Below are 23,799 nucleotides of genomic sequence, written 5' to 3' on the forward strand. Positions count from 1 at the left end.
AGCCCGCCCGCCCCGCGGTCCCATTGGCCTTCGCGTCGGAAATACTGACATCATTCTTCTCCACTTCTATGGAAACTGAGACTCGGCGCCGAGGGTGCTCATGGGGGATGCTGTTCTTGCTACCTGCTCGTAGCATTTCGGGCCGGCAGCGCTCTGCTGCGCTACGCACTACAACTCCCAGAGTTCCCCGCGCTCAGGGGCGGAGCTCCCCGGCGAAGGCTAACGAGCCGAGGGGGCGGGGCCTGCGCGTGCGCGGCGGGGCGCTCGGTGGCGCATTTTCCCCCCAGGAGGGGAAGGTGGCGCCCGGCGGGGCGGAAGGAAGGAGGGGGGCGGTGCTCCCGCTCTGGGCTCTGCCGGCGCCAGCGCCGCCACTCCCGGAGCGGCGGCTGCTCGGGAGCACGGCTCCGGCTGCCGGCGGAGGACGAGGCGGCGGCGAGGTGAGGCGAGGCTGCCTGCCCCGTTGGCTGGCTGTGGCTGATGGGACGCGCTGGAGTTCGGGCGGGGGAGAGAGGGAGCCCCCCGGGGCCCGGTCCGAGCCCCGCAGCGGGGGTGCGGGTCCAGTGGCCGCCCCGCCCCCCCACAGGAGGGGCTTGTGGGCTGCTCGGGAAGGGGCCGGGGGAAAGGGGGCTGCCGGTAGTGCTGGGCGGTGCCGGCGGTCGCCGGGCGGGCGGAGTGACTGACGGACTGCTCTGGGGCCGGGGCTGCGCTGGCTGGCGGCGGGCGGCGCTTCCTGGCCCTCCCTGGCGGCTGAGCCCGACAGCGCCGATCAGAAAATGGGGGTGGATGGCGGGCGGGGGGAGCGATGCGTCCTCGGCTCTCGATCTCCTAAAATGGCGCTGAAGAGCCGGGGCCGCTCGTCCCGGAGCTGTAGAGGCAGCTGGAGAGGCTGCGCCTGTCGGGTTGAACTTCGAAGAAAATGAACCTTATTTCCCTCGGTCTGGCTGTGCCGGGAGTTTGGCGGTTGCAGACAGGGCGGTAGCAACTTCGCGTTCTCTGTGAAATGTGAGTTTTTAAAGCGCGTAACGCAGCGCTCGCGGGTTTTGCCGACTCATCTTCTGTCTTCGGGTCAGCCGGCAGCTCACAGAGCCTCCCCGTCTGCGTGCGGGGCCTTGGGCGGCCCAGGTATTGTTCTCTGGCTTCTGCAGCGTTTGTGCTCAAGTGCACCTGGAAATCCCATTAAAATGGAGCCGCGATCCCAAGAGTAGTATGCTCACGCCGTTCTGGCCTAAGTGTTGGAGTGGCGGCTATGGAAGGCTATCGTTTACTTTGCTGCATCTTTGGGGAAAGTGTGTGGTGTGTGACTGTCCTTCCACCTGTGGGAAGCTGCCCTCCCTCAGCTTGGATGCGAGGTGTTGTTCGGTATCAGCCTGGGAGGGGTTATAAAAACGACTCTCTGAATCAGAATGAGAATGTGGACTAGTGTCCCAATTACATTTGGATTAAGACTTCTGGTAGTCTTTGAAACAATACATATTCACTAAATTTTCTGTGTATTCCTTTTGAAACTGACCTTCTCACTCCTACCTGCTCCCCCTGGCTGGGGCTTCTTGCCCCACACTGGTTACAACGATGCCACTTGTCTCGGTGCGCTAAGCTCTGTGATGGAGCTGATCTGAGAACTTTCCGAATGGTTCATTTTGTACTACAGCTCGTTGCTTCTTTTGTAGTTGTCTTTTATCTTCTGTGTAAGTGCATTATGACGGAAGCCCCTGAAATGATGATAATTTTTTTAATACGACCTGTTCATTTAGCCTGAACTATTAGAGCCCATTGCATTCCCCTATTTGGGAGGAGGGGAAGAAGGTTCTTCAAAGTGGGATGGAACAGGATGGATGGAGTAAGAAGCTGTTTTGCAAAGTTCCAAGGGAAGCTCTTTGTTGACATTTGACCTAGAATTAATGTTGCTTTCATCCTCTCTGGAAAGGTCCTAGACACAGATCACAGCTTCAAGTATAGTTTTAGAGTAGTTGCACATTATAGAAGCCCATGTCACCATCTTATCCTAGTGTCATGTGTGTTTTCAAAGAGTTCGTTAGAAATAAGGTTTGATGCAGTCCAGAAGGCAGCTGTGTGGGCTCTCTGTTGTGCTGTGTGGCTTTTGCCTCACTCTTTATGCTTATGTGAAGACACTGAAAAATAACTGGAAAATTAACTTTGTCATGTATATGAATTGCAATGCAGCAAGTTTGTGGGCTGGTTTAAAAGGTAAAATGGCCTTCATTGCTTTAATTCTATGAATAAACATATGTAATTGATTCTTGCACTATCACTAACAAAAGGCTTTGTGTTCCTTTTTTAAAAAATTTATTTATTATTAAAGGCTTTTATTCCTTTTTAGAAGAGCCTACTGGCTCTTTTGCTTTTTATTAGGAGTCGGTGACTTGAGATCTTGTCTCTGAATCACTGAGAAGTCTCAGTGCAACAGTGTAACTTCCATAACAAACCGGTCACTTACTTTGGCGAGCAACGCCTAATAGCAGGCATTTCCCAAGTGTGCCGCATGTGATAATTTTGTGGAAAGAGCAGTAATACTACACGTCTGGTATAATGGTATTTTTGCTTAGAGGCTTTTGTAATGAATTTCATTTACATGTTTCTTTATCTAGTGTCCCTTTCTTTGTGTAAGTTTGGAGGAAGTAAGTTTGCTCACTATTCTTGTGACAGTGGGTGTGTTAGACATGTAGCTGACTGATGAATAATCAGATGATCTCTTTTTTTCTTGGTGGAGATTTCATTTAGTGGTAGAATAGTAGTGTAGAAAATTTTCATTATAGTGATTTAAGATGAGTTACCATCCACTCTTTTGTTCGTTAGAGGGTTTTTTGCTTCCCTTTTATTAAAAATTTTTAAAAAGTGAAAATCTCTGTACTTGTGACAGAAGTACCTTACTAATTTTCTGCTGATAAGCAGTATTTCAGGTGAACTCCTATTTTGTGCAGAAAGGGCAAATATTTAGGTTGATGCTGTACAATACTAAAGATTTTCAAACTAGTTGGGGATTCTGATAATTGTCTTACTGCCCTAGAGATGAGCAAGAGACCTAATTTCCTGAGGGAAGAGGAGGAACTTTAACATTTATTTCTGAGCAAAAACTTTTACTGGAGAGCACTTCCAATCCTAACATCTTTGCTCAGACTATCTGGATAGCTGTGCACTTGCAATGCAGTCACCATCTGTGTGGCTTTTTGACAAATAATAGTCACAGGGAAGTTGTTAGGTTCATAGTATATCCTTATATCTATCTCTACCAGATTCTTTTTGCTTAAAACATCTGGGGGTGGACTCTGATAATCTTTTTGGTTTTGCTTCCTCACTGAAGTTCTTTGAGACTTACTCTTTATATGTAAGGTACAGTTTGACAGCTGACTCTTAGTGGCAGTGCTGGTTGGAAGCACTTCACTTACAACAAGCTGGCAGCAAAATAAGGGGTCAAGGGTGACAAATCTGATTTAGATTAGTGTGTGGCCTGACCACTAGTTGTGCTGGCATACCATGGATAGGATGGAAAGGCTGTACTGCTTATCACGACATTGCTGCCAAGAAACTATGCAAAGCTTTCCCAATAGGTGTGGTCTTATGAACATTTTGTTGTCAACTGTATTTGTTTAAGTAGCCTTTCTTGCCTCTGAAGTGCCAGTGCATTTGCTGAACACACACAGTGAAGCAAATAAAGGAATTGATCTAAACCTAAGCATGGAAAATAGTTATTAACACAGACCAGTTCCCAAGGTATGGACTGCTGCAAATGCTTATGGGTGTGGAGGATGGGAATGGGAATAGACAAGAACTGATTGAGCTCTGCTCTCCCAGCTTTTTGTTTACCTGCTCACTGGCAGAGCACGGGAAACTGAAAAGTCCTTCACTTACGCTTAGCACCACATAGTGAAAGCCAAAACATAAGTGTGTTATCAACAGTATTCTCACGCCAAGTCCAAAACACAGGACTGTACCAGCTGCTAGGAAGAAAATTAGCTCTATTCTAGCTAAAAGCAGGACATTAATTTACATAGCTATTCACTTGCTCCAGGAGGAAAAAAGTAAATCCTTTGCAGGACACTGGCAAAGTATCTGAGAAATGATGCTGAAGTAGCATGAGACTTTATGCTACTGCTGCAATTCCTGTCTTAAAATTACACGAAAAGAATTGTTTTGAGCTGCTACATCTGCAGTGCAGCAAGGAAGGCTAGAGGTGAAAGGCCAGAAAATCTATTACAGAAAACCATCTGAAAAAAAAAGAGATAGAGATGACCAAAAGTATGTGAATTGAAGCTAATTAATAGAAAACTTTTGAGCCCTGTAGGCCCTGGATCCTAAAAGATTTATCATGAGAGTCTCTTACATGTATAGTATAGGGGAAGGTGTGTACAGCTGTCTGTATGCTTGAACAGTGGAAGGAAAATGGTATATTTCTGTTGCAGTTACTCACAGGCTATGGTGCTACTGAGTGATGCAGAGACCCCAGGCAGGTGCAAGGGAGGACTGTTTATTCGAAAAAACCCAGTCTTTTTAAGCAGTTAACTGGTTATCAGTTTACATAGTTTTGTGGCACAACAAGCCCAAGTCAACCAACCACCAAACATCACAAGGTGGACGTGCGAATGTCACGCAGCAGTCTCTCAGCTTCTCACGCAGTAATCTCTCAGGTTCTCACGTCCCTCTATTCCAGCTGAATCATTCTCCCGTAGTTCCCTTCTACTTAGCCTAAGTGACGGTCTGGAGCCATGCTACAAGGTCTTTTCCTTTACAAAGCCTTACCTTTTGGTAACATTTCTATTTTGACTTATAACAAAAGATTGAGGAGTTATATGAAAAGACTGAAACTAGTGTTCTGCTTCTTTAGGTTGCCTTGGTCTGAGGTGTATTTTCTGCTCTTAGATATTTCCACTTTTGGAATGTCTAATATATGGGGAAAGTGTGTAGGGAGATCTAATCAGATTAGTCATATGAGGATTTGTATGTGGGATTTTATTATGAGTGGTTTTTAAGACGTGCAGTGGAGCTTCATTGTTGTGAATGGTAAAGTTTTAAGTACTTCATTACCTAAGCCATCTAATACGTACAAAAATGCAAACAAAGTCTAGGAGTTGGATTAAACTTAATTAATAATTCAAGAAAACTGTATTTAGTGTGTATTATATGTGTTTCCTTGGTAAATGACATCTGGAAACCTTTTATATACTGAAGGTGTCTTGTGCGATATTGGAGTATTTGCATCTAACCTGTAAGTCACCTGACTTTTTAGTTGTATGAATCTGTTGTTCACTTTCCTATTTTTCAATCTAAACAGTGTTAACACTTTCTTTAACAGTGAACTACATCCTAGGAAGTAAAGAAATGGATGGGATGGATGAAACATCTAAAAGAATCCTAGAGCCATACCAGTATTTGCTTCAACTACCAGGCGAGTTTCTTGTACTCTGTTTTTAAATATAAAAATTGGTTTTACAGAACTTTTGTCTTGGGAAGTATGGGTCAAGAAAATTTTCCATTCTTGATTTCTGGATTTAAGAGTAATAAAAAGTAAAATTGTCAGTACTTGTTCCTTTGTTACTCTTGTAGAACCATCTTTTCTGGTGAGATTGGTACAACAGCTTTTGTGTATGTAGTGTAAGTAATATTTCAGCTACTATGTTTTCCAGAATAGCTGACTTCCTGCTTTTAAAAACTGATAAGGGCAAGTACTGAAGATGTGATCCTGGTTTTAAACTTTGGGCTGACAATGTTTTGTTCATTAGTTGTTTGCTGTACTGAGCTCAGTGGGCTGGGGGTGGTGTTTGCAGAGTTTTTTTGTTAGGTGTTTTTCGGGGTTTTTTTGTTCTGGGGTTTTTTGGTGGAGATTTTTGTTTGTTTTTTGCTGATTGGTTTTGTGTTGGTTTTTGGTGGGGCTTTTTGGTGGTTGGGTGGGGCTTGGGAGGAGGGTTTGGTTTTTGTTTTGGGTTGTTTTTTGGGTTTTTTTAGCAGCCTGTTCCTCTTGTGTAATTTATTCTCCCTGGTATGGGTAGAGACAGGTGCTCTTATGGTCAATCAGCTGTCCATGATTCATGGCTTGCTTCACTTGTAAGATGTCAACCTTTGCTCGTATAGTATCAAGTTTATACATTCACATGTATACCAGCAATACATTCACATGAAGTTTTCAGTCTTGAATAGTGCAGTAGAATTCAGGAGGCAGTGTGATAGCAAGCTACTGTATGGATATGGCTTTTGGAAGCCTCTTTGATTAAACAGTTAGGTTGTCAGCTGTGACTTTTACTTGTACACCTTAAGTGTAAGGAAGACCCTACAGGCTATCAAAGTGACTAACTTTGTAAAAATAGTGGCAGAACAACTTTGTATTTGGGAGTACTGCATAATTGCCTCATTGCCTTCTGTCCAGCTTATGCTGCATGCTGAAAGAGTTAAGGAAGATACAAAATTTGGGTAACTATTAAGGAAATAATTCTGATCAAAATTCTATCTGACCAGGGTAGAAGATCTTCTGCCTAGATAAGTAGCATTGTAAATCACAGGCAGAGTACCAGGTGGCTTTTGCACATCTGCAACAAGACCTGTATATCAGCAGGGTGGGTCCTGAGTCCTAATTCATTATACCTGTGTGTAATGAATTTCATTATTAACCTCTACAAGTATCCAGGATTTTTTTTGCCAACATTAATGATTTCATTTGACTTGGCAGTTAGCACTGAGTTGAAAACTAAGAAAAGGAAAGAATTTGGCAGTATCATGCCTTTTTAATGCCAGAAGGCTTATTTCCCATTTCCTCACATGTATTCCTTTTGGCTGTGCTGAGCTGGGTGGTGGTCTTTCTAGAGAGCTACCTGGAGAATGAGTCTGAGAGCTTTCTAAGCCCTGGTCATGAAGAAATTTACTTTCCTTCAAAACCATCTTTAAGTGCTTTAACTTTTTGTTTGGTTAAATTATCTCCTTAGCCAAGGTATGTTGTAACATTTCTGCATCTTTAGCTGCTAATTATTTTTAAAGCTATTGCACGTACCAGGAGGAAAAGCTCAGCTTCCTAGCAGGAAATAAACAGGCAAAAAGTGCCCATAAAATCCGCTATAGGCAAAAGTGCCTGTCTAATAGCTCTTCAGTTAGTTTTCACTTTAAATGAGGCATCTAGGATATACATTTAACCTTCCTATCTTAACTTCTGTGGCTAAATTCCTTTACTTTGTGAGCTCAACCCTAATAACTCTATACTGGTGGCTCATGTGGCGTTACACTCACTGGCAGTTCAAGTGTTTTATATCCTGTCCTGCTAAAGTATCATAAATCCAATAGTCCACTTTACGATGTTGACTTCTTTTAATTTAGTTTATGTTTTGGGGAAGGTGAGAGAGAAATACACTTCTCTCTATGCAGGAATGGTGGTGTGATTCAAAGGAGAAAACTTCTCTTAAACTAGGTATGTGAAAGTGGTGTACCTTGGGGAAACCTGTACTGAGTAGCCGGTGAAGCAGCAAGGGTTCATAATCATAAATAAACCGTGTTTGAAACTCTGGCTTTGCTTAAGGTGAGCAATACCAAGAACAGATCAGTAGGAGCCAATTACAAGCATGAATCTTGGAGTCAGTATGAGTTCCAGTGCTTGGTAAGGGTAGAAAAGATGGGCATATAGGTGCTGTTCATACCTAGAGTGGAGCCCAAATGAGATACCTGAGCTAATCCAACAAGCTCTTGCTGAAAGAGGCTGTTTTATTCCATCCTCTATGCTTCTGGCAGTTCTCCAGCTGCTTGACTTGTGCCAGTTCTCAGCTTGCTAATCAAATTATTAGGTAGTATCAATGACCTAACCTGTTAAAAACTTGCCTGGTTAATCTCTTGTCTTGTTAGTGAGCTGGCACAAGGGTAAGGACAAGGAGCTGTTTCTCTGTTGGATCAGTTTGAGCTCTGAGGGGCTTTGCAGAAAGCTTGGCTCAGTGTCAAATATGTACACTACAGCCCTGCTGTAGTCCACTTCCTTATCTTGTCAGACTAGTTAAAACTCTCCAAGCAGTTTAGTAGCCTATGGTTGAATGAATTTAGATACTTATCAAACTTCATTTACATAAAAAGGGATTGTATAACCGAATTAAGGTTGGTAGCAGGGGAGGGAAGGTGCCTGCTAATGTTGCTGCTAAGGATTAACTGCTCAGTACAGGAAGTTGATTACTCTGCTTCCCCTTCCTGAAATAAGACTTTTAATGGTAACAGTTTGGGGGTAAGCTTGTGTATTTCTTTGACTTCGAACAGCACTACGGTAGGGAAGCTACTAGGCTTAAGGTATGTTTGCTGTGGTGCTATTTTAACTGCTAGTATGGTAATTAATGTTTAATATGGTAATTAACGTTTATTCCTTTTTGAGCAGAAATTATTGCTTGGGAGAAGAACATAGATTCTGAAACAGTAACTTTTCTTGTAAAAGTTCATTGTAGTGGAATGTTGCCATACTAGGTTTTAGTGATGTTCTGCTCAATTTAGTATTGTAATTTAGTCTCATAAAGTGCAAGATTGACTTTTACAGATTCTGTTGTGGTTTGTCTCAAAAATGGCCTGATTCACACACATGGTGAATCTTTTATTTTTGAGAGTCTGAGTTAACAGCAATACCTGATTTTGCAGGACTAAGGAATATATGGAATTTCGGTTGCCATACAACTGGTACAGTTAACAGCTTGCTATTGAAAGGGGTAGATTCTGATCCCATTCTTGACTGTGCATCTTCCCATTCATGTCCTTCTAGTCTTGGCTGCAGTCTTTCCTGGGCTTGTTCAGCAAGCTAAACAATCAAGACTGACTTTGTTGTTTGGCTTTTTCTGCTGGGTTGTTGAACTTGACCAGCCTGATGGAGGAGTTAAGCACCACAGGGCATGATCCCTACCACTATCAAAACTACACTTGGCACATCAGAGGCCTCAGTTTGGGCCAAGTTCCTGAGGGACGCTGTAGCTCTCTAGATTCAGAGCTGCAGGGATGCTTAGGGGCACCCACTGGCCAGAAGCAAGTGATGTCCCTTTTCCCAAAGACGGGTATTGGTGGAAAATGTCACCAAGTACAGGAATGGTGAAAGGGGGTCAGCAGGCTTGCACTGCATCAGATATAAAAAAATTACAAGACTCTACAGATTCAAGAGTCTGAAACCTCCAGGTGTATTGACGAGGGGCAGAAATAGTCTGTGCATATCAGGGTGGGAGATGGATACTCCCGCAATGGTGAAGGCTGATTGCTTCTGACACAAGGAGAGAGATTCCTGTTACTTGAGCAGATGTGCAATTGTCAAATTCAGGTTCAGTGCAGGTTCAGTGCACTGAGAGAAGACGCATATAAAGAAGAACCTCTTTATAGGCCTTTTATAACCTAAATGATTGTATGGTTTTATACAAATAAGCATCAGAACAGCACCTGGGGCAGCAGCAAATGAGAGGAGTGGAAAGACTGACTCCTGTAGAGGATAGAGGCTTCCACACATGGTTGTGTTAGGTTTGCTGCTTCCAGATACCTCTCATAGAAATGTGATGGAAGGACTGCCAAGGTGTTTCACCTTTAAAATTCTTAACCTTATAACTCTTCTACTTCAGCACTAATGGATGTAGCAGGGTGGTGCATGAAGCTTATCAAGCAAGACTATGTGACTTTTGGAATGAGGGTCAAGGGCACAGGAAGCCAGGTGGATCTTCTCCATGGTCCTCAACCGTCTTCTCACCATCAGGAGAATAAAGAGATACTGTCCGTCAACAGCTACTTAGTTGCATAGCTCATACTGATAGCAGAGCTTTGGCTCTTACGGCCTTGTGACCACCTTTGCCGAGCAAGGACTACTAGGAGATAGCATCCACCGATCCAAGTCAGGGCAAAAGTAGAAATGACAGTAAAAGAAAATGATTACAGACAGTCAAGTGGGGATTTAGTGAACTTGTGAACAAAGGGTGTAGGCTGATTTGAACAAGATACTTTGTAATCTACAGAGCAGATCTGAAGGCAAATCATCCCAGCACTACAACAAGGAAGTATGAACAGAACTTGATAGAGGAAGCTCTTGCTTTTTCTGGGGATCTCCAGGGCTGGATGCTTCTCTGAAGTGCGTTTATACAGATCATACATTACTGGCAGTAAAAGGGAGGAGGTAGAGTTTGGCATGCAGCTAAAGGGCAGCAATTTTATTGTGGTGTAAACACAAAGCTAGAGTACTGCAATGGATGGATGTGGACTGCTTAGGAAGACAATCTGGGATAGCAAGGAATGGGAGCTGCATTTTATATGGAAGAGCAGTTGAATTGCATGGAGTTCTACCTTCAATCAGATGAGCCTGTTGAAAGCTTATGGGTTAAGATTGGAGGGCAGGTCAATAGGGGTGACGCTGTTGTTGGTGTTTGCTACAGACCCCCTGAGCAAGAAGAAGCAGATGAGACCTTCAGACAACTGCAAGATGCTTCATACTTACAGGCCCTGATTTTTATGAGAGACTTCAGTTGCCTCACAGTGTAGAAGCATCACCACAGAAGGACACAGGCAGTCCAGGAGGTTTCTGGAATGAATTGATGACCTGTTGCTAACAAAGGCAATCAAGGAGCTGATGAAGGAAGGCATTATGCTAGACTTCCACATAAAAAAGGGAAGAATTGGTTAGGACATTAAGACTGGAGGCAATCTGAGTTGCAGTGACCATGGCATAGTGGCATTCAGAATTGTGAGAAGGAACAAGGCAAAAATCAGGATCACAACCCTGGACTGGTTAGCCCTATTGTGAACAGGGGAGTTATGGTAGAGAATTCTATCGGTGACCTTAATCAGTCACAAGTGGCTGCCCAGGTTAAAAGTGTATGTGCCTGCTTTCTGCTTGTCTTCCTGCAATTCACTTATGAAGTTTGTAGTGTTCTCATAGCTGCTTGGGCACTTGATCCATGTAGTTTCAATCCATCAGAGGATGCAGCTAAATGTGCAAGTGTACAATACTGCTGAGGTAATAATATAGGAGCTTCCTTCCTCCAGAAGGGCAATGTCCCCTTCCCCTGGTCCTCAGCATCTGCTGCTCACTCTGTACTGATTGTGGCAGATCCATTGCATAAGCTGACTCAGTAAATAAAGCTGACAGAAAGCTAACCTAGCAAAAAGCTGAGTTCTCTGCTGGGCTAATGAGTTGAATTAGCTGTAATGGGGGCTAGGTTAATAGTCCCTCTGCTCTTTCCCATGCTGCTCTAGCCCTTTCATATACACTGCCTGTAAGTGGGGTATTGCCTTAAGGGCATAATTTGTGGTTACTTTAATACAGCAAGAGTGAAGCAATACTAACCAGGAGCCTGTCCAGAATGGAGGTCTGTAGTTTTTGGGTCTGTGCCCTGTCACAGTGTGGATATAGAGAGTAAGTTGGCTGGGTTTCTTTTCCTTTTTCTTTAGATGAGAAACATCTCATCTGAAGAAGCAGAAGGATTGTCCTCAATACAATATCTTTAATCTAACTTGATGTTTGTTTTAAAGATAAAGCTGTAGCATTCTTACCTGCAGAAGGAATTTCTGACTATTTTTCTCACCTTTTCCACCTAGGATTACTAAGGAGAAAAGCTTTTCATAGTTGCTGTTGATTTCAGTAATATTGGGATCTTAAGCAGATTAAACCAAATGCATTTAGCAGAGCTTTGATAAAAGCTTGATGCAGTAATGTCTATTATTACATTATTATAGTTCTATACAGTAGGTAGAGCTTCTAATTTTGGATGTTAGACCTCTATTCTTCAATATTACAATAGCCTGCTTAGAATAATTAACAGAGCAGTGAAATGTGACAGTGAAGAAACTAGGTAATTCTGGAAATGCTCCTTTTAATTTTGTCCTAGTGTCCCTGTATTGTTGTCATGTCTAGTTTGGGGAGAGGAGGAGTGTGGCAAGGAATGGAGTCTTCTGCATCTAGGCGTTAGAGACCAATATTAGAGGGATTTAGTCTTTTGCCATTGTAGCGTGGCTGCAGGCATAAATTGTGCCTACAGAAAATTGCTGTACTATCACATAGACCACGTAAGATCAACTTGAGAACCAGATAGAACAGCATTTATGCAGCAATAATGTTCCTTTAGAAGACAAGCAAATCTGCCCCTGTAAAAGGAAAGACAAATGCTTCGCTATACAGGTAGTGTTTTTTTTCTTGAATAGTCAATGTCTAGGAAGCCTTGCTAGTCAGGATAGACAAGTCTAACAATTCAAATGCTGTCTGTGCTAAGGAACTGAAGTGGCTTAATCCTTTGTGCATGTTACTAATCCATTTAGAGTGCATGCTAGTAGTTGAGTTCCTCATGATGAAGTAATGAGAATAAACAGCTGTAGATAAGGTACAGTTCATTAATGTAATATTATCTCTGACTGGTTTTCTTTGTGAAAGTAGTGAAATACTTGCTAATCCTTAACTGGTAAGCCATACAGTTTGGTAAATGTTTCTAACAGTTATTCACAAGGAGAGACAAAACAATCCTTCCCTTCTCCAGAAAACTATTAGTGTTTAAAACTGAGCACAGAAAACAAAAACGAAAAAAAACAAGCCAATGACAGCGTATGTCCGGGTAAGAATGCCTGTTCACTTATGGCAGAAGCAGAGGACAGAGCTGCTGGGAGGAAAAAGGAGGACTGTTTTGTTAATCTCATCTAAAGAAAACCAAAAGATGGTAGTGACAGGAAGCAGTGGAAGTCATTGAGAACTGAGACAAAAATTACAGACCTCTGATTGAAGGCGAAAGGCTAGCACCCTTGTTACAGAGCCCAACCCACAAAGCTGTTGCCTATCTGGTGGTTACTTAATTAGAAGGGGAAAAGTTCTCAGTCCAGTTTCTCAGGGTCTATCACTGCAAGTGAATTTACCCATTTTTATTATTCTGTTCTGTATATGCTGGTTACACAGTAATAGAGAAGCCTTAGGGAGAGATTAAAATGTTGACATTTCTTTGGTGCTGTGGGCAAGATGGAATTATCAACATGAGGAAGGACTAGTGTTGCAGAATATTTCATTTATGTCTCAGTAGATCTTGAGACAGGTAATATGGGTTCTATGGGTATCCATGTTGCACTGCTTTGAAGTTTTAGTTTTTTTCCAAAGGCTTGTTTACGTGAGCTGCATTTGCAGAGCTGTTTCTGTAAACCTGTCTTGTGGTTATTCCAAGATCTTATACGTAGCTGAGCTTCTTGGAGTTTGGAGCAGAACTGTCTCAGTGTGGACAGGGGATGACTTTATTTCATATTGAACATGACTAGATGCTCAATAGATATATTTTCATGAAAACTAGCACATTACTAAAGAAAGCAGGCATCAATAATGTGTAGGCATAAGGTTAACTTGTATTGAAATTCACTCTATCATATAGAAAGTATCTGGATTGAACAGAAGTGCTTGTTTTAACACTAAACTTAGTAATTTGATGTTGTCTTTCATTCCTATGAAACAGGGTGACTGCCTGGCCTCCAACAAACTAAATTTAACCAAAGCAGACCAAATCCTACTATTTGTAGGTAGATTTCTCAGGTGTAAGATAAATATCTGAATTCTTGGAAAGTTCTGTTCTGTTCAGAATGTTCTGTTCAGATTTTTGTTTAGAGTTATTTAATAAGTACATGAAATGTCACTTCCCTGTTTTACAAATTTACAGTAGCAAGTGAAGAATACTGCAGGAGAAATACCTAAAAATTGAGAGGAATAGATATTCAATAAATACCCATACTTTCAACTAATAATGAATCATAATTAAAACTTTTTAGTCTTCAACAAAATGAACATGCCTTGCAAACTAGGGCTTACTTTCAGAAGTGGCAAGCTGTTCTGTACAGGCTACCAACATACTTAGGATCCCTTACTAATTAAATTGTGAAAACTAAGTATAGTAGCCTGTAAATATGTGCTTTACATACTCCTGTGAAGTGTTTAAAACTGAAACTCCTGCTAATTGATGTTTATTCAATGAGGAAACAAGCCATGCACTCATATATTTTCCACTTCTGTGTTGTCACCCTGATCAGTTTTTTTAATCGGATTTCAAATCAGTTATAGTTAAGACAAACTGTTGTCCCTAATAATGAACTTTGTTATTTTTGTAAATGCCTATGGTATTTTTATTGTAGGTAAGCAAGTGAGAACCAAACTGTCACAGGCTTTTAATCACTGGCTGAATGTTCCGGAAGATAAAATACAGGTACTGGCTAATTATTTTTAAAAGGTTGTTATATTTCTTCCAAGATTACTGATAACAGATTATTCTCTTATGTAGCATAAATTACCAGAAATCTTAAATGCAATAATTTCTGAATATGAAGTAAACTTTCAGGAAAGTAACTTCAGTGTAAAGCTTTTACTGTGATGCAACACTAAAGAAATTACTTCCATGTCTTATGTAGAATAGTTACTTCTTTCCAAGTGTGTTCAACCTTTGAAGTTGTAGATAAGCAGCTATCATTGTTACCCACTTAACTCAGTTATTAACACAGAGTTTTTAATGACTTACAAAAGAAGCTAGACAGTTACCTTGTAGACTTCACAAATACAGTGGTTGAAAATAAAATCTTAAGATTTTGATACAGGACTATCAAAGATAGCAAGTAAATAAACTTTACAAACCTAAAACTGAGAGGGGTATATAATGTAGTCTACAGTCCTTACTTTCTAATGAGAAGCATTAAACTGGGAATTCTCATTCCCTTCTGCTTTTCTCTTGGATTAAGTGTGCAAGATGCATGGCTGTGTATTTAAACACTGTGGCTTGTCAAATGAAAAATTGTCCTCTTTTTTAGGTTAGACTGCAGTTTTGCTAAACTGCACATAAAGTGTGCAAAATATTTTCTGTCCAAGACAATCTAAGGAATTAAAATAATTAGTTGTGGCTTTTGACACCCAGCTGGTCCTTTGTTAATTTCATTAACTGTTGGCAGAAGTATCTTTAGAGTTTTTAGGGTGGCTTAAGAGTGACACTTATAGCTCTCAAGTAGCAAAGTGATTTAAGTGGTTTAAGAGGCTGTATTTCACACTCTAGGGACTCTTCTATTTTTCAGCCTTTCTGTGTAACTCTAGCAAAATTCATTCTGTCTTTAAGCTGGGCACATCCTTTGTGTTCAGAAAAATATCCAAATAAAACATACAGCAACCTGTGTATTATATGGAGGGGCTTAGTCTAATATCATAGATCAGAATTCAGATTGGAAGAAGCCTCTGGAAGTTATCTAGGAAAACACTGTGCTTAAAGCAGAGCTTGCTCTGTATCTACTTTAGGCTTCTGGGAGCCTTGTTGAGTTTTGAAAATCTGGTGATGGGGTTTCTGCAGCTTCCCAGGGCCTGTTTTCTCATGCTGAACCCCTTTCATTATAACAAGCCCTTCCATTGTATGCAACTAGGATTTTTTATACTGGAATCTGACTGTTGCCTCCTGCCCTTCTGCTGAGCACCCATGACTGTGTGGTCCATTTTTGCTTAGTGCTATAGTAAACTAAAGCTGCAGTGCCTCTGTGTGAACTGAAGTTACCAGTTCTGTCACTTTAAACTGATGATCATGTAGCTGCTATTGAAAACTTGGCCCCCTTGTTTTGATTATCTTTATGAAGAAAATTAGTGCTTTGTCTCTTTTACTACTTGATTGTAATGGGAGAAAAAAACAAGACCCTGTCATCTTTTACTCTTCATCCTGACATAATTATTAGAGCCTTTGTGCTTTCTTATATTAATTTTTGTAACTAAAGATGGTTGAAGTCTAGAGGACTACCTCTGGTCATTTTTTTGACATCTCTCATAATCTTCTTAAGATGTCCCCTGTGTCTAACAGCCTGATTCATTTCCAGCTATTTGTATTTCTTTTATTAAAAATCTGAATTCTGTCACTTATTCTGGGACTTTTTTCTTACCTTAGATTATTTGTCTTTGTGTAGTTTTAGATGATACAATTGAGGCTACTGTTCCTTGGTAGTTTATTTTATTATTAACTGCCACTGTGTCACCTTTGGCCCCAGCCAAGTGGTCTCTTCCCCCTGTACACTTACTGAATTTCTAGCTCCCAAATGATGCTGCACTGAAACACTTCAACTTGTTGAATTAAAGAACAGTGGGTTTGTCAGGTGAACTTTCTTCTGGGAAGGCACTAAAATGCCCTAACAAGAGTCAAGACCAGTCTTTTCATTTTCTCAGGCTACTTCCTAATGTCTTCTAAAATAAATGTTTTCTGATATCTAAACTTTTTCACTCCTTTCTTTCTCCTTTGAAGCATTTTTGACACTGTTTTAAGTTCACAAGGTAACTTGATAGAAATATGATCATGAAACACTGTTTCCATTGAATCTTAAAAGTGTGGATGCTACAAGAGATTATGAAACTGACAGTGATATGAAATAGGTTAGCAAGAGAAATATAGAGTAAGCTTATCCAATGAATTAACAAAACACAGGGAAACTTTCCTGATAGTACTGAGAATGAGATAATGGACCAAAAGAATGTTTAAAGAAATAGATATATAAAATTGCCTTCAGGAAGTACTCTATCTTTCGATTTCATGAGTACTTAAGTAGGTTTTACTTGCAATCATATCTTGGAAAAGGGTTTAAATTGCTGGGGTTTGAGTATTAATCTCTGGGACAGTGTCCACTGAACACCAGGTGGCTTGGTGCTCGAGAAGATGTCCTTATATTGTCCTACAGCACACACCAAGGAGGACCATACTAGATATTTGCATCCATTTTATGGTGGCCTTAGTATTTTTCAGCAGTTGTTTTGATGACTGTTGACTGAATGCAATGTTTTTAGCTAACAAGTGAAATTGGTTCATTAGCTTTAAAATCATATCTTAATCAGATGTGTTTTGCAGTGAGTTTATACAGTATACAGTTTTACATGCTTAAATTTATTTCCATTTAAGCAGGTGCTGGATATACCTGTTGCTTGCATAGCAGCTGTGGAATAAAAGCAGTGTGTATAGTGTTAAGACTTTTTTTTAAGTTGTTAAGGTTCCCTTCTATTCAAATATAGTCAGCTACAAGCCTGATGTTGTGAATGATTTATTGCACACCTCAGGTGGTGCATGATATTGGTCTACCTAGTAACAAGCAGTGTGTAGGAAGCTTCCCAAAAGAAATTGTAGCTGTTGTCTTTCTTCCAAAAATTTTCCAAATGATGTTTCAGAGGGAGTAGTCTGTCCTTTAAGAGTTCAGTACTGAATATAGCCACACAAAGTGTGGGAAAAGAAAGATGAACTCTCTCTCTGCTTATCAAAACAAGGCTCACAAGATAAATGTGATAATGGATGATACCTGACACTCTCAAGAACTGACTTTGGGAGATTTCAGGTTAGTGAATCTAAACATTTCAAAACACTGTGTTTATTTTCTTTTCCCCTAGTCATGTTTCTAATAACAGTTACTGCATGACTCCTAGACAATGGCATGTTTTAGAACTGTAGCAACAGTGAAGAGGAGCATGCAAGTGGAAGCACTTCAGGGAGTAAGTTAACTTTGAATCTGAAAACATTACACAGAAGACTGTATGATCCAGGACTTAGAGCAAACTGATGATGAAGAGAACCATAAATCTATGCTATCAGCAAGAGCAAGTGTTCTAAAGAGGCACCTCAGTGATAGAGAATATACTTCTTTAAAACATTATCCATTTTAAATATAGTTTTGCAAAACTCACAGTTAAATTAGAGTGACAGACTTAATAATTTTCTCTTCTCATGATAGGTTATCATTGAAGTGACGGAGATGTTGCACAACGCAAGCCTACTTGTGGATGATATTGAAGATAACTCAAAACTACGACGGGGCTTTCCAGTGGCACACAGCATCTATGGAATTCCATCTGTAATCAACTGTGCTAATTATGTTTATTTTCTTGGCTTAGAGAAGGTTTTAACCCTTGATCATCCAGATGCTGTTAAAGTTTTTACCCGTCAACTTCTGGAACTCCATAAAGGTCAAGGCTTGGATATTTACTGGAGGGATACTTACACCTGTCCTACGGAGGCTGAATATAAAGCTATGGTTCTGCAAAAGACAGGTGGTCTCTTTGGCTTAGCTGTAGGCCTCATGCAGCTCTTCTCAAATTATGAAAAAGACTTAAAGCCGCTTCTTAACACACTTGGTCTGTTCTTTCAAATAAGAGATGACTATGCCAACTTGCACTCCAAAGAATATAGTGAGAACAAGAGTTTTTGTGAAGACTTAACTGAGGGCAAGTTCTCATTCCCAACCATTCATGCAATTTGGTCGAGACCTGAAAGTACTCAGGTGCAAAACATTTTACGTCAAAGGACGGAGAACATAGATATAAAAAAGTACTGTGTACATTACCTTGAAAATGTTGGTTCCTTTGAGTACACTCGGAATACACTAAAAGAGCTTGAGTCTGAAGCCTATAAACAAATTGAATCACTTGGGGGAAACCCTGAGCTTGTAGCACTAGTTCAACAGCTGAGCAAAATGTTCAAAGAAACTGAAAGTTAAAAAATTAACTTCTGGGTGTGGATTAAAACTCTTTTTTAAAATGGGCATATAACCAGACAGAGAGGTGTGATTATCAGTCTTACGTAAAACTGTCTCTTGTAGCCATGTTTCAGAAATTACTGTTAAAAATAACTTGTCATTGAATTTTGGAATACATACCCTATTATCTCTAAAGTCTTAACTGTAACTGCTTACAGTTGGTTTTGTTAAAGCAGATGTACTGGAACTGAAACAAGTTTTGAATCTTAAGTGTAATAATCTTTACACAATCATAGCCATTATTTCATACCTAAAACTCTTGTGCCCCTAACCAGGCTGTAATAGGTTTCTGGTTGAAATTGTGTTAAATTAAATCAGGTTGACATAGTATTGTGCATTTTAAACAATACTCTTGTAAACCAAAATTTGTGTTAAAAAACAAAAAACTATACTTGCAACCACAATGCACATAAAATTGTTGTGTGATATTTCAAAGTTTGACTTGTGAAGATCAGGTGGATTGGTTTACTATGTTCTAGAATGAATATCCTATTCATCTTCTGAGGATATTTTCAGGGGAATGTGAATTATGAAAGATAGTATTTCATATGCAAATAAGACATGCTTCGTCTGAAGTTGTGACTGTAAAGATTTTCAAGTACCTTACAGAAAAGATTTCAAAAAGCAAAGCATGAATTTGCTGCTGATTCCAGCTCTGTAGTGAGTAATTTTGCTCACCTGGTATTAGATTTTGAAATTGTAAAACATTCTGTAGCCAGAAACTTAAATCTATGCATTAGAGCTCATATATGTACCTGTAAATAGCAACATAATGAGCTGCTGTTAGAAATGGAAAGGGATTCACACCAGGTAACTTTAGGACACCATAATTGGTGCAGGTCTCTTTAATCTCTGTTTATAATTGAGGGGCTTCTCCAAGACTTTATTCATAATTCATACTTCATTCCTGTTCTGAATTGCTGTCTGGAGGCATGTTATAGACCTCTCCAAAGAGACAAGAGCTGTAATTTTTTGTTAAAACAAAGTACAGTATCTTGTTTTACAAGCTACAATACCACTTCAGTTTTGTTAATTGGTTAAGTAGAGCTTTAAAATTATAGACATACCAAAATAGAGCTGTTACTGAGAGCAAGATTTAGGGGTGGGGTTGATAACTAACTAAAGTTCTCTGCTCATATATATATATATATATAAGTATAAATATATATACACATAAGTATATAGAAAGAAAAAGGTTAATAAAATGTAAGGAGATATGTTTGGTTTTTTCTTGGCTGGGCTGGCTTTCATCAGATTCAGTTCCCTTAGTATTCACAGCTATATTAAGCTTTGCTTTAAGGTAGCAAGGTAATGGTTTGGATCAAAGGTAGGACTGGTGCTATAAGCTGTGGTGTTAGCTCAAGTATACTCCAAAATGGACAGAGGTACTTGGCTTCTGATGGCTGAAGGATAGTTTTATGCAGGTGTTTGTTCATGTACTGTACCTGGAAAACAGGGAGGGCTATGCTCTCAACCCACTGAGAAAACTAACTGAAGAAGGTTGCAGTAATGTCCTCCCTGGGCAGCCTTAATATCCTTCTGAAGGTGATCAAACATGACAAAATTGAGGATGACTGCTTTCAGTCAGAAGTATTATGTAGTTATGGATGATAGCCTATCCCTTTTATCTGCATGCTGAGAAGAAATCTTTGTCTGATTAGGTATGGAATAATAGGCTTTTCACTGAATGACCTGGTTGCCAGGACTGAATAGCTTAAAGTTGGTGAAAGGGGTCTTTAATGTTAATGAAAGAGAATTGTAATTCCTTTTTCATAACTTGCAAGCCTGTAAATTTTTAATATGTTATGTGAAAATACTGTCTGCAGCAAATTATATTTATTTTGTGCCATGTCTTGGGAGTTTCTAAGCACTGTTGCAGTCAATGCTGAATAGGGGAAAGCACTGAAAAGATTATTGTTGTCAGGAGAATCTCCTAGTCATACTGTGAAATGTATCCTTGTGCTTGTTAGGATATTGTAACTGCAACACAATGCAAAGTGCACTTAGTGCCATTTCATTTCTGTTCAGTGGCTGGCTGTAAACAGTTTTGTGTAATCAAACTTTCATAATGAGGTAGCTTTTCTTACTTTTTGTATAAAGCTTTTCTACCATCTGAGAATTCTGCTACGTCATCACTCCTTTGTTTCATTCTGGCAATTCACCTCAGTATTTATTCTAATTCCATATCTTGTAGAATGTGCCTTCATTAATTTAGGAGTAGGTACATGGATATTTTCCAGCTGAAGGCCATTTAAACCACAAATGGGTAAGAAGGGAAAAGTTGGTCCAGCTCTCTTTTCCCAGGGTACAAGAAACCGTACAGCTCTGTCTTACTTTTCTGTCTTCGAGGCTTTTGATACCAGTATTCAAAGTATACTCTGAAGGTACATCTGAAAAGACCCAGAAGCAGAGCATTGTTGCTCTTCACTTTGGTTAGGATAAACAGGACTGTGAGAGCTTTTCTTAATGTGTTCAGGAGCTGGAAGAGGCTGGGATAATTCTCCTTCATCTGTTAAGCTGGTGGAGCATCTTTAAGTACTAAATGTCAGTAGTACCGATGTCCCTTAGTCAAGGTAGATTTATATTTTGTGCCATAAAATGAATGTGCATTCTCATCAATATTCTCCAATGTTCTCACTGGTACAGGCTCCTGAGGTTAAACAATGTTAGGAAAAACCTTTCTTTAAAGCAGCATGGGAGTTCTTGTGGCTGCAGAATTAGTTTAGTTGTCTAAGTGCCCCTCGCTGTTGCTGTGCATCCCACAACACAGGAAGTAGGGATTTTTCCTGATCTTCATAAGATAGGCACTGTTGTAGAATGGAAATCTGAGTTACAAGTGGAGATACCCATGGAGGAAAAAAAGGGGATGCTGGTTTCAATGTCAGTCCCTTTGAGCCAGAATTGTTCCCCTTATCTTCCTACCATTGCCAGCAAGTTCTACTTTGATCAGGTTATAATTGCATGTCTCAGGGGTTTAGTTCTTTCAGTCCACATTAAGAGAAATGCAAATACTCGTCAGTCTGGAGCATTTCCCCCTACCTCAGTCTGTTTTCAGATTGTGTGCTTGCTTGGATGTAAATGAATATTGTCACCTGTCTTAGGCTAGACAACCATTGGATGGGACATATGTCTTTGCTTTAACAAAGGCTGATGTTAGCCCCATCAATTATGATGAAAATTTCAAGACCTTCCTGAGGAGATAGGTGTCTGCTCTCCCTTTGAACTCAGGCTCTTCAGGTGCCCACTAAGAGCAATTTTCTAAGTATCAGCCAGTTGTAGATACAAACAACCTAAAAATGGGAAACTCTTGTCATTTCTTTACACTTCTGCTCTTTTGTTAACTTTGCTAATCTGGCTGCATGTGGTTTGGAAATTTCCTATATTAATGACTGCTTTTCTCAGTTATTGTTAAAATGCTAGCAAGGTATAAAAACATGGGATTTGTGAGGTTTGTGAGGGGGTTTGCATTTCTCATGTAAAACTGGTTTGTATCACTGAATTGAGCCAGGCTTTTATTCATGTGCAAGAGCCATATGGGCATCTGTTGCTCTTCTTTGTCCTGTCTTAATCATTTTACATTTCAGGTTTGGTGTTTACCATGTTCTTTGTGTTATTTGCTCAGTACTTTCACTGTAATTCTTCTTTCAGTTATATTTCTATTCTGCTGTTAATACCACAGCACAAATAATACCATCAAACTCATTTTTGATCCTAGACAAACAAAATAGTCTGGGTCTACTTTTGAAATGTTGAATCTTGGCTCATCATATGCCTTCACAAAAGTAATCCAAGATTTTCTGCAGTCTTGAAATGCCTGAAACTTTTTTTTTTCAGGAAGCTAAAGCCTGGAGCATTTTATATTACCATAAATTATGTTTGTCTCATGTAGCTTGAGCTCCTTTCCTTGTCCTACCTGTTTGCTTTCAAGACCCATTTTGCTTTGGTGGTAATGCCTGTTAGGTCTTTTTATGAATGAACTTAACTCACTAGCCCTGAGGGAGAGAAGTTAATTTTTGTCCGGGTTAATGAATTATCCCACTCAGCAAGAGCCTGATGAATGTCAGAGCTGGCAGATGAACAAAGGGCAGGGAAAGGATTTGAGAGAATAAGAAAACTCATTTTTGCCTCCTGAGGCTGCCTCATGTAACTTCACCTTGTTTTACAGAATTTACTTGACTTTGTTAGGAAAAGGTAAAATGTGTGGTTAGTTTGTCTGGGCTTTCCCCTTCTTGTTTTCCAAATAGACTATGAGAGATACTTAAGTTAAAAATTATTTATTCTGATCATTATTTATGTAACTTGCATATATCAGCTAAAGATTTTGATTAAAGGTACAGATAAAACAGTACATTGTTTCATTACTGTATTTTTCTTTCTCTTAATGATTTTTCTGTTTTTGAAGTCAGGGAAACATAATCTGCCGTGTGCCTATTTGAGCTGATTGTTACCTTGCATTAACATCCTTCCTGAATAACTTTTATCATAGCTGAGCATCAATGTTCACCTTTTCTGCAGCATTATTTTAAAATTACTTCAGTGGCACCTTGTGAGGCTAGGAATAATCCATGATTAATTAATTCACTTCAAATCAAGCATGTTATCTGCAAAAGTTCTAATAAAGGTGCAGGTTAAACCACTGTAACCCTGATAGTGTTCCTCACCTCTGTACCCTGTGGAACAAGTAAGTTCTCAGTTAACTTACATATAGAGATATATAGATAAGTTACTTATCTCTATTTACTACAGCATAGAGAACCATAGGAGATACACCAAGGCCTAATATGACACTTCCAGGGAAAACACTACAAAACCTGACATGAATTTGTATAGAAGACCAACCCTGAGGTGAAGGGAAATCATAGATAATTTTCTCCTTTTGAACTCCAGGAAAATACTGAGTGGTGTATGAATTACATGCTGACAGTTAAGCAGCTGCTCTTTCTACAGCATATAGTGCAAGTTACTTAATCAGTAATTACTGAAGTCTCTAAAATGATAAATGCATACTTTTTAAAATGTATTTTGAAATACATAAAACCAGTCCTGTTCTCTTGCAATCTATGTTGCTCTGCAGAGAAATTCTGTTGGCTGAGGGAGGCATAACCTTTCACTGACTGAAGTTATTAAAACCAGACTGACACCAAGGCTGTGTGAACAGATGGGAGGGTAAAAAAAAGGTTTGCAAGGAAAAAAAACCTAAAGTTTTTTAAAAATAGAATTTCCTGTAATTGCAGAGTTAGTACATGAAGCATAGAACTTACTCCAACAGTTTTTCTATGGTTTAACTGAAGAACCTGTACCTAACTGCTTTCTTTTCGGGGATGGGATGAAGTG

At 39.9% G+C, this 23,799-nt stretch overlaps 1 protein-coding gene across 2 annotated transcripts; it reads left to right on the plus strand.

Moving 5' to 3' along the window:
• The first annotated feature begins 256 nt into the window (after positions 1-256).
• Positions 257-22,813, plus strand: GGPS1 (geranylgeranyl diphosphate synthase 1). 2 transcript variants are annotated; one of them, XM_085055501.1, is made up of 4 exons: positions 257-437; positions 5,309-5,401; positions 14,074-14,144; positions 17,665-22,813. In XM_085055501.1, exons 2-4 carry the CDS (start codon positions 5,335-5,337, stop codon positions 18,424-18,426), a joined length of 900 nt encoding a protein of 299 aa, XP_084911627.1. In that variant the 5' UTR covers positions 257-437; positions 5,309-5,334; the 3' UTR covers positions 18,427-22,813. The 2 variants fall into 2 exon arrangements, with proteins under 2 accessions (XP_084911627.1, XP_084911628.1); XM_085055502.1 differs by lacking the exon at positions 257-437 and adding an exon at positions 662-1,002.
• Positions 22,814-23,799: the final 986 nt, after the last annotated feature.

This window comes from Lichenostomus cassidix, chromosome 3 (genome assembly GCF_008360975.1).
Source record: "Lichenostomus cassidix isolate B80296 chromosome 3, HeHo_3.0, whole genome shotgun sequence".
Classification (NCBI taxonomy): domain Eukaryota; kingdom Metazoa; phylum Chordata; class Aves; order Passeriformes; family Meliphagidae; genus Lichenostomus; species Lichenostomus cassidix.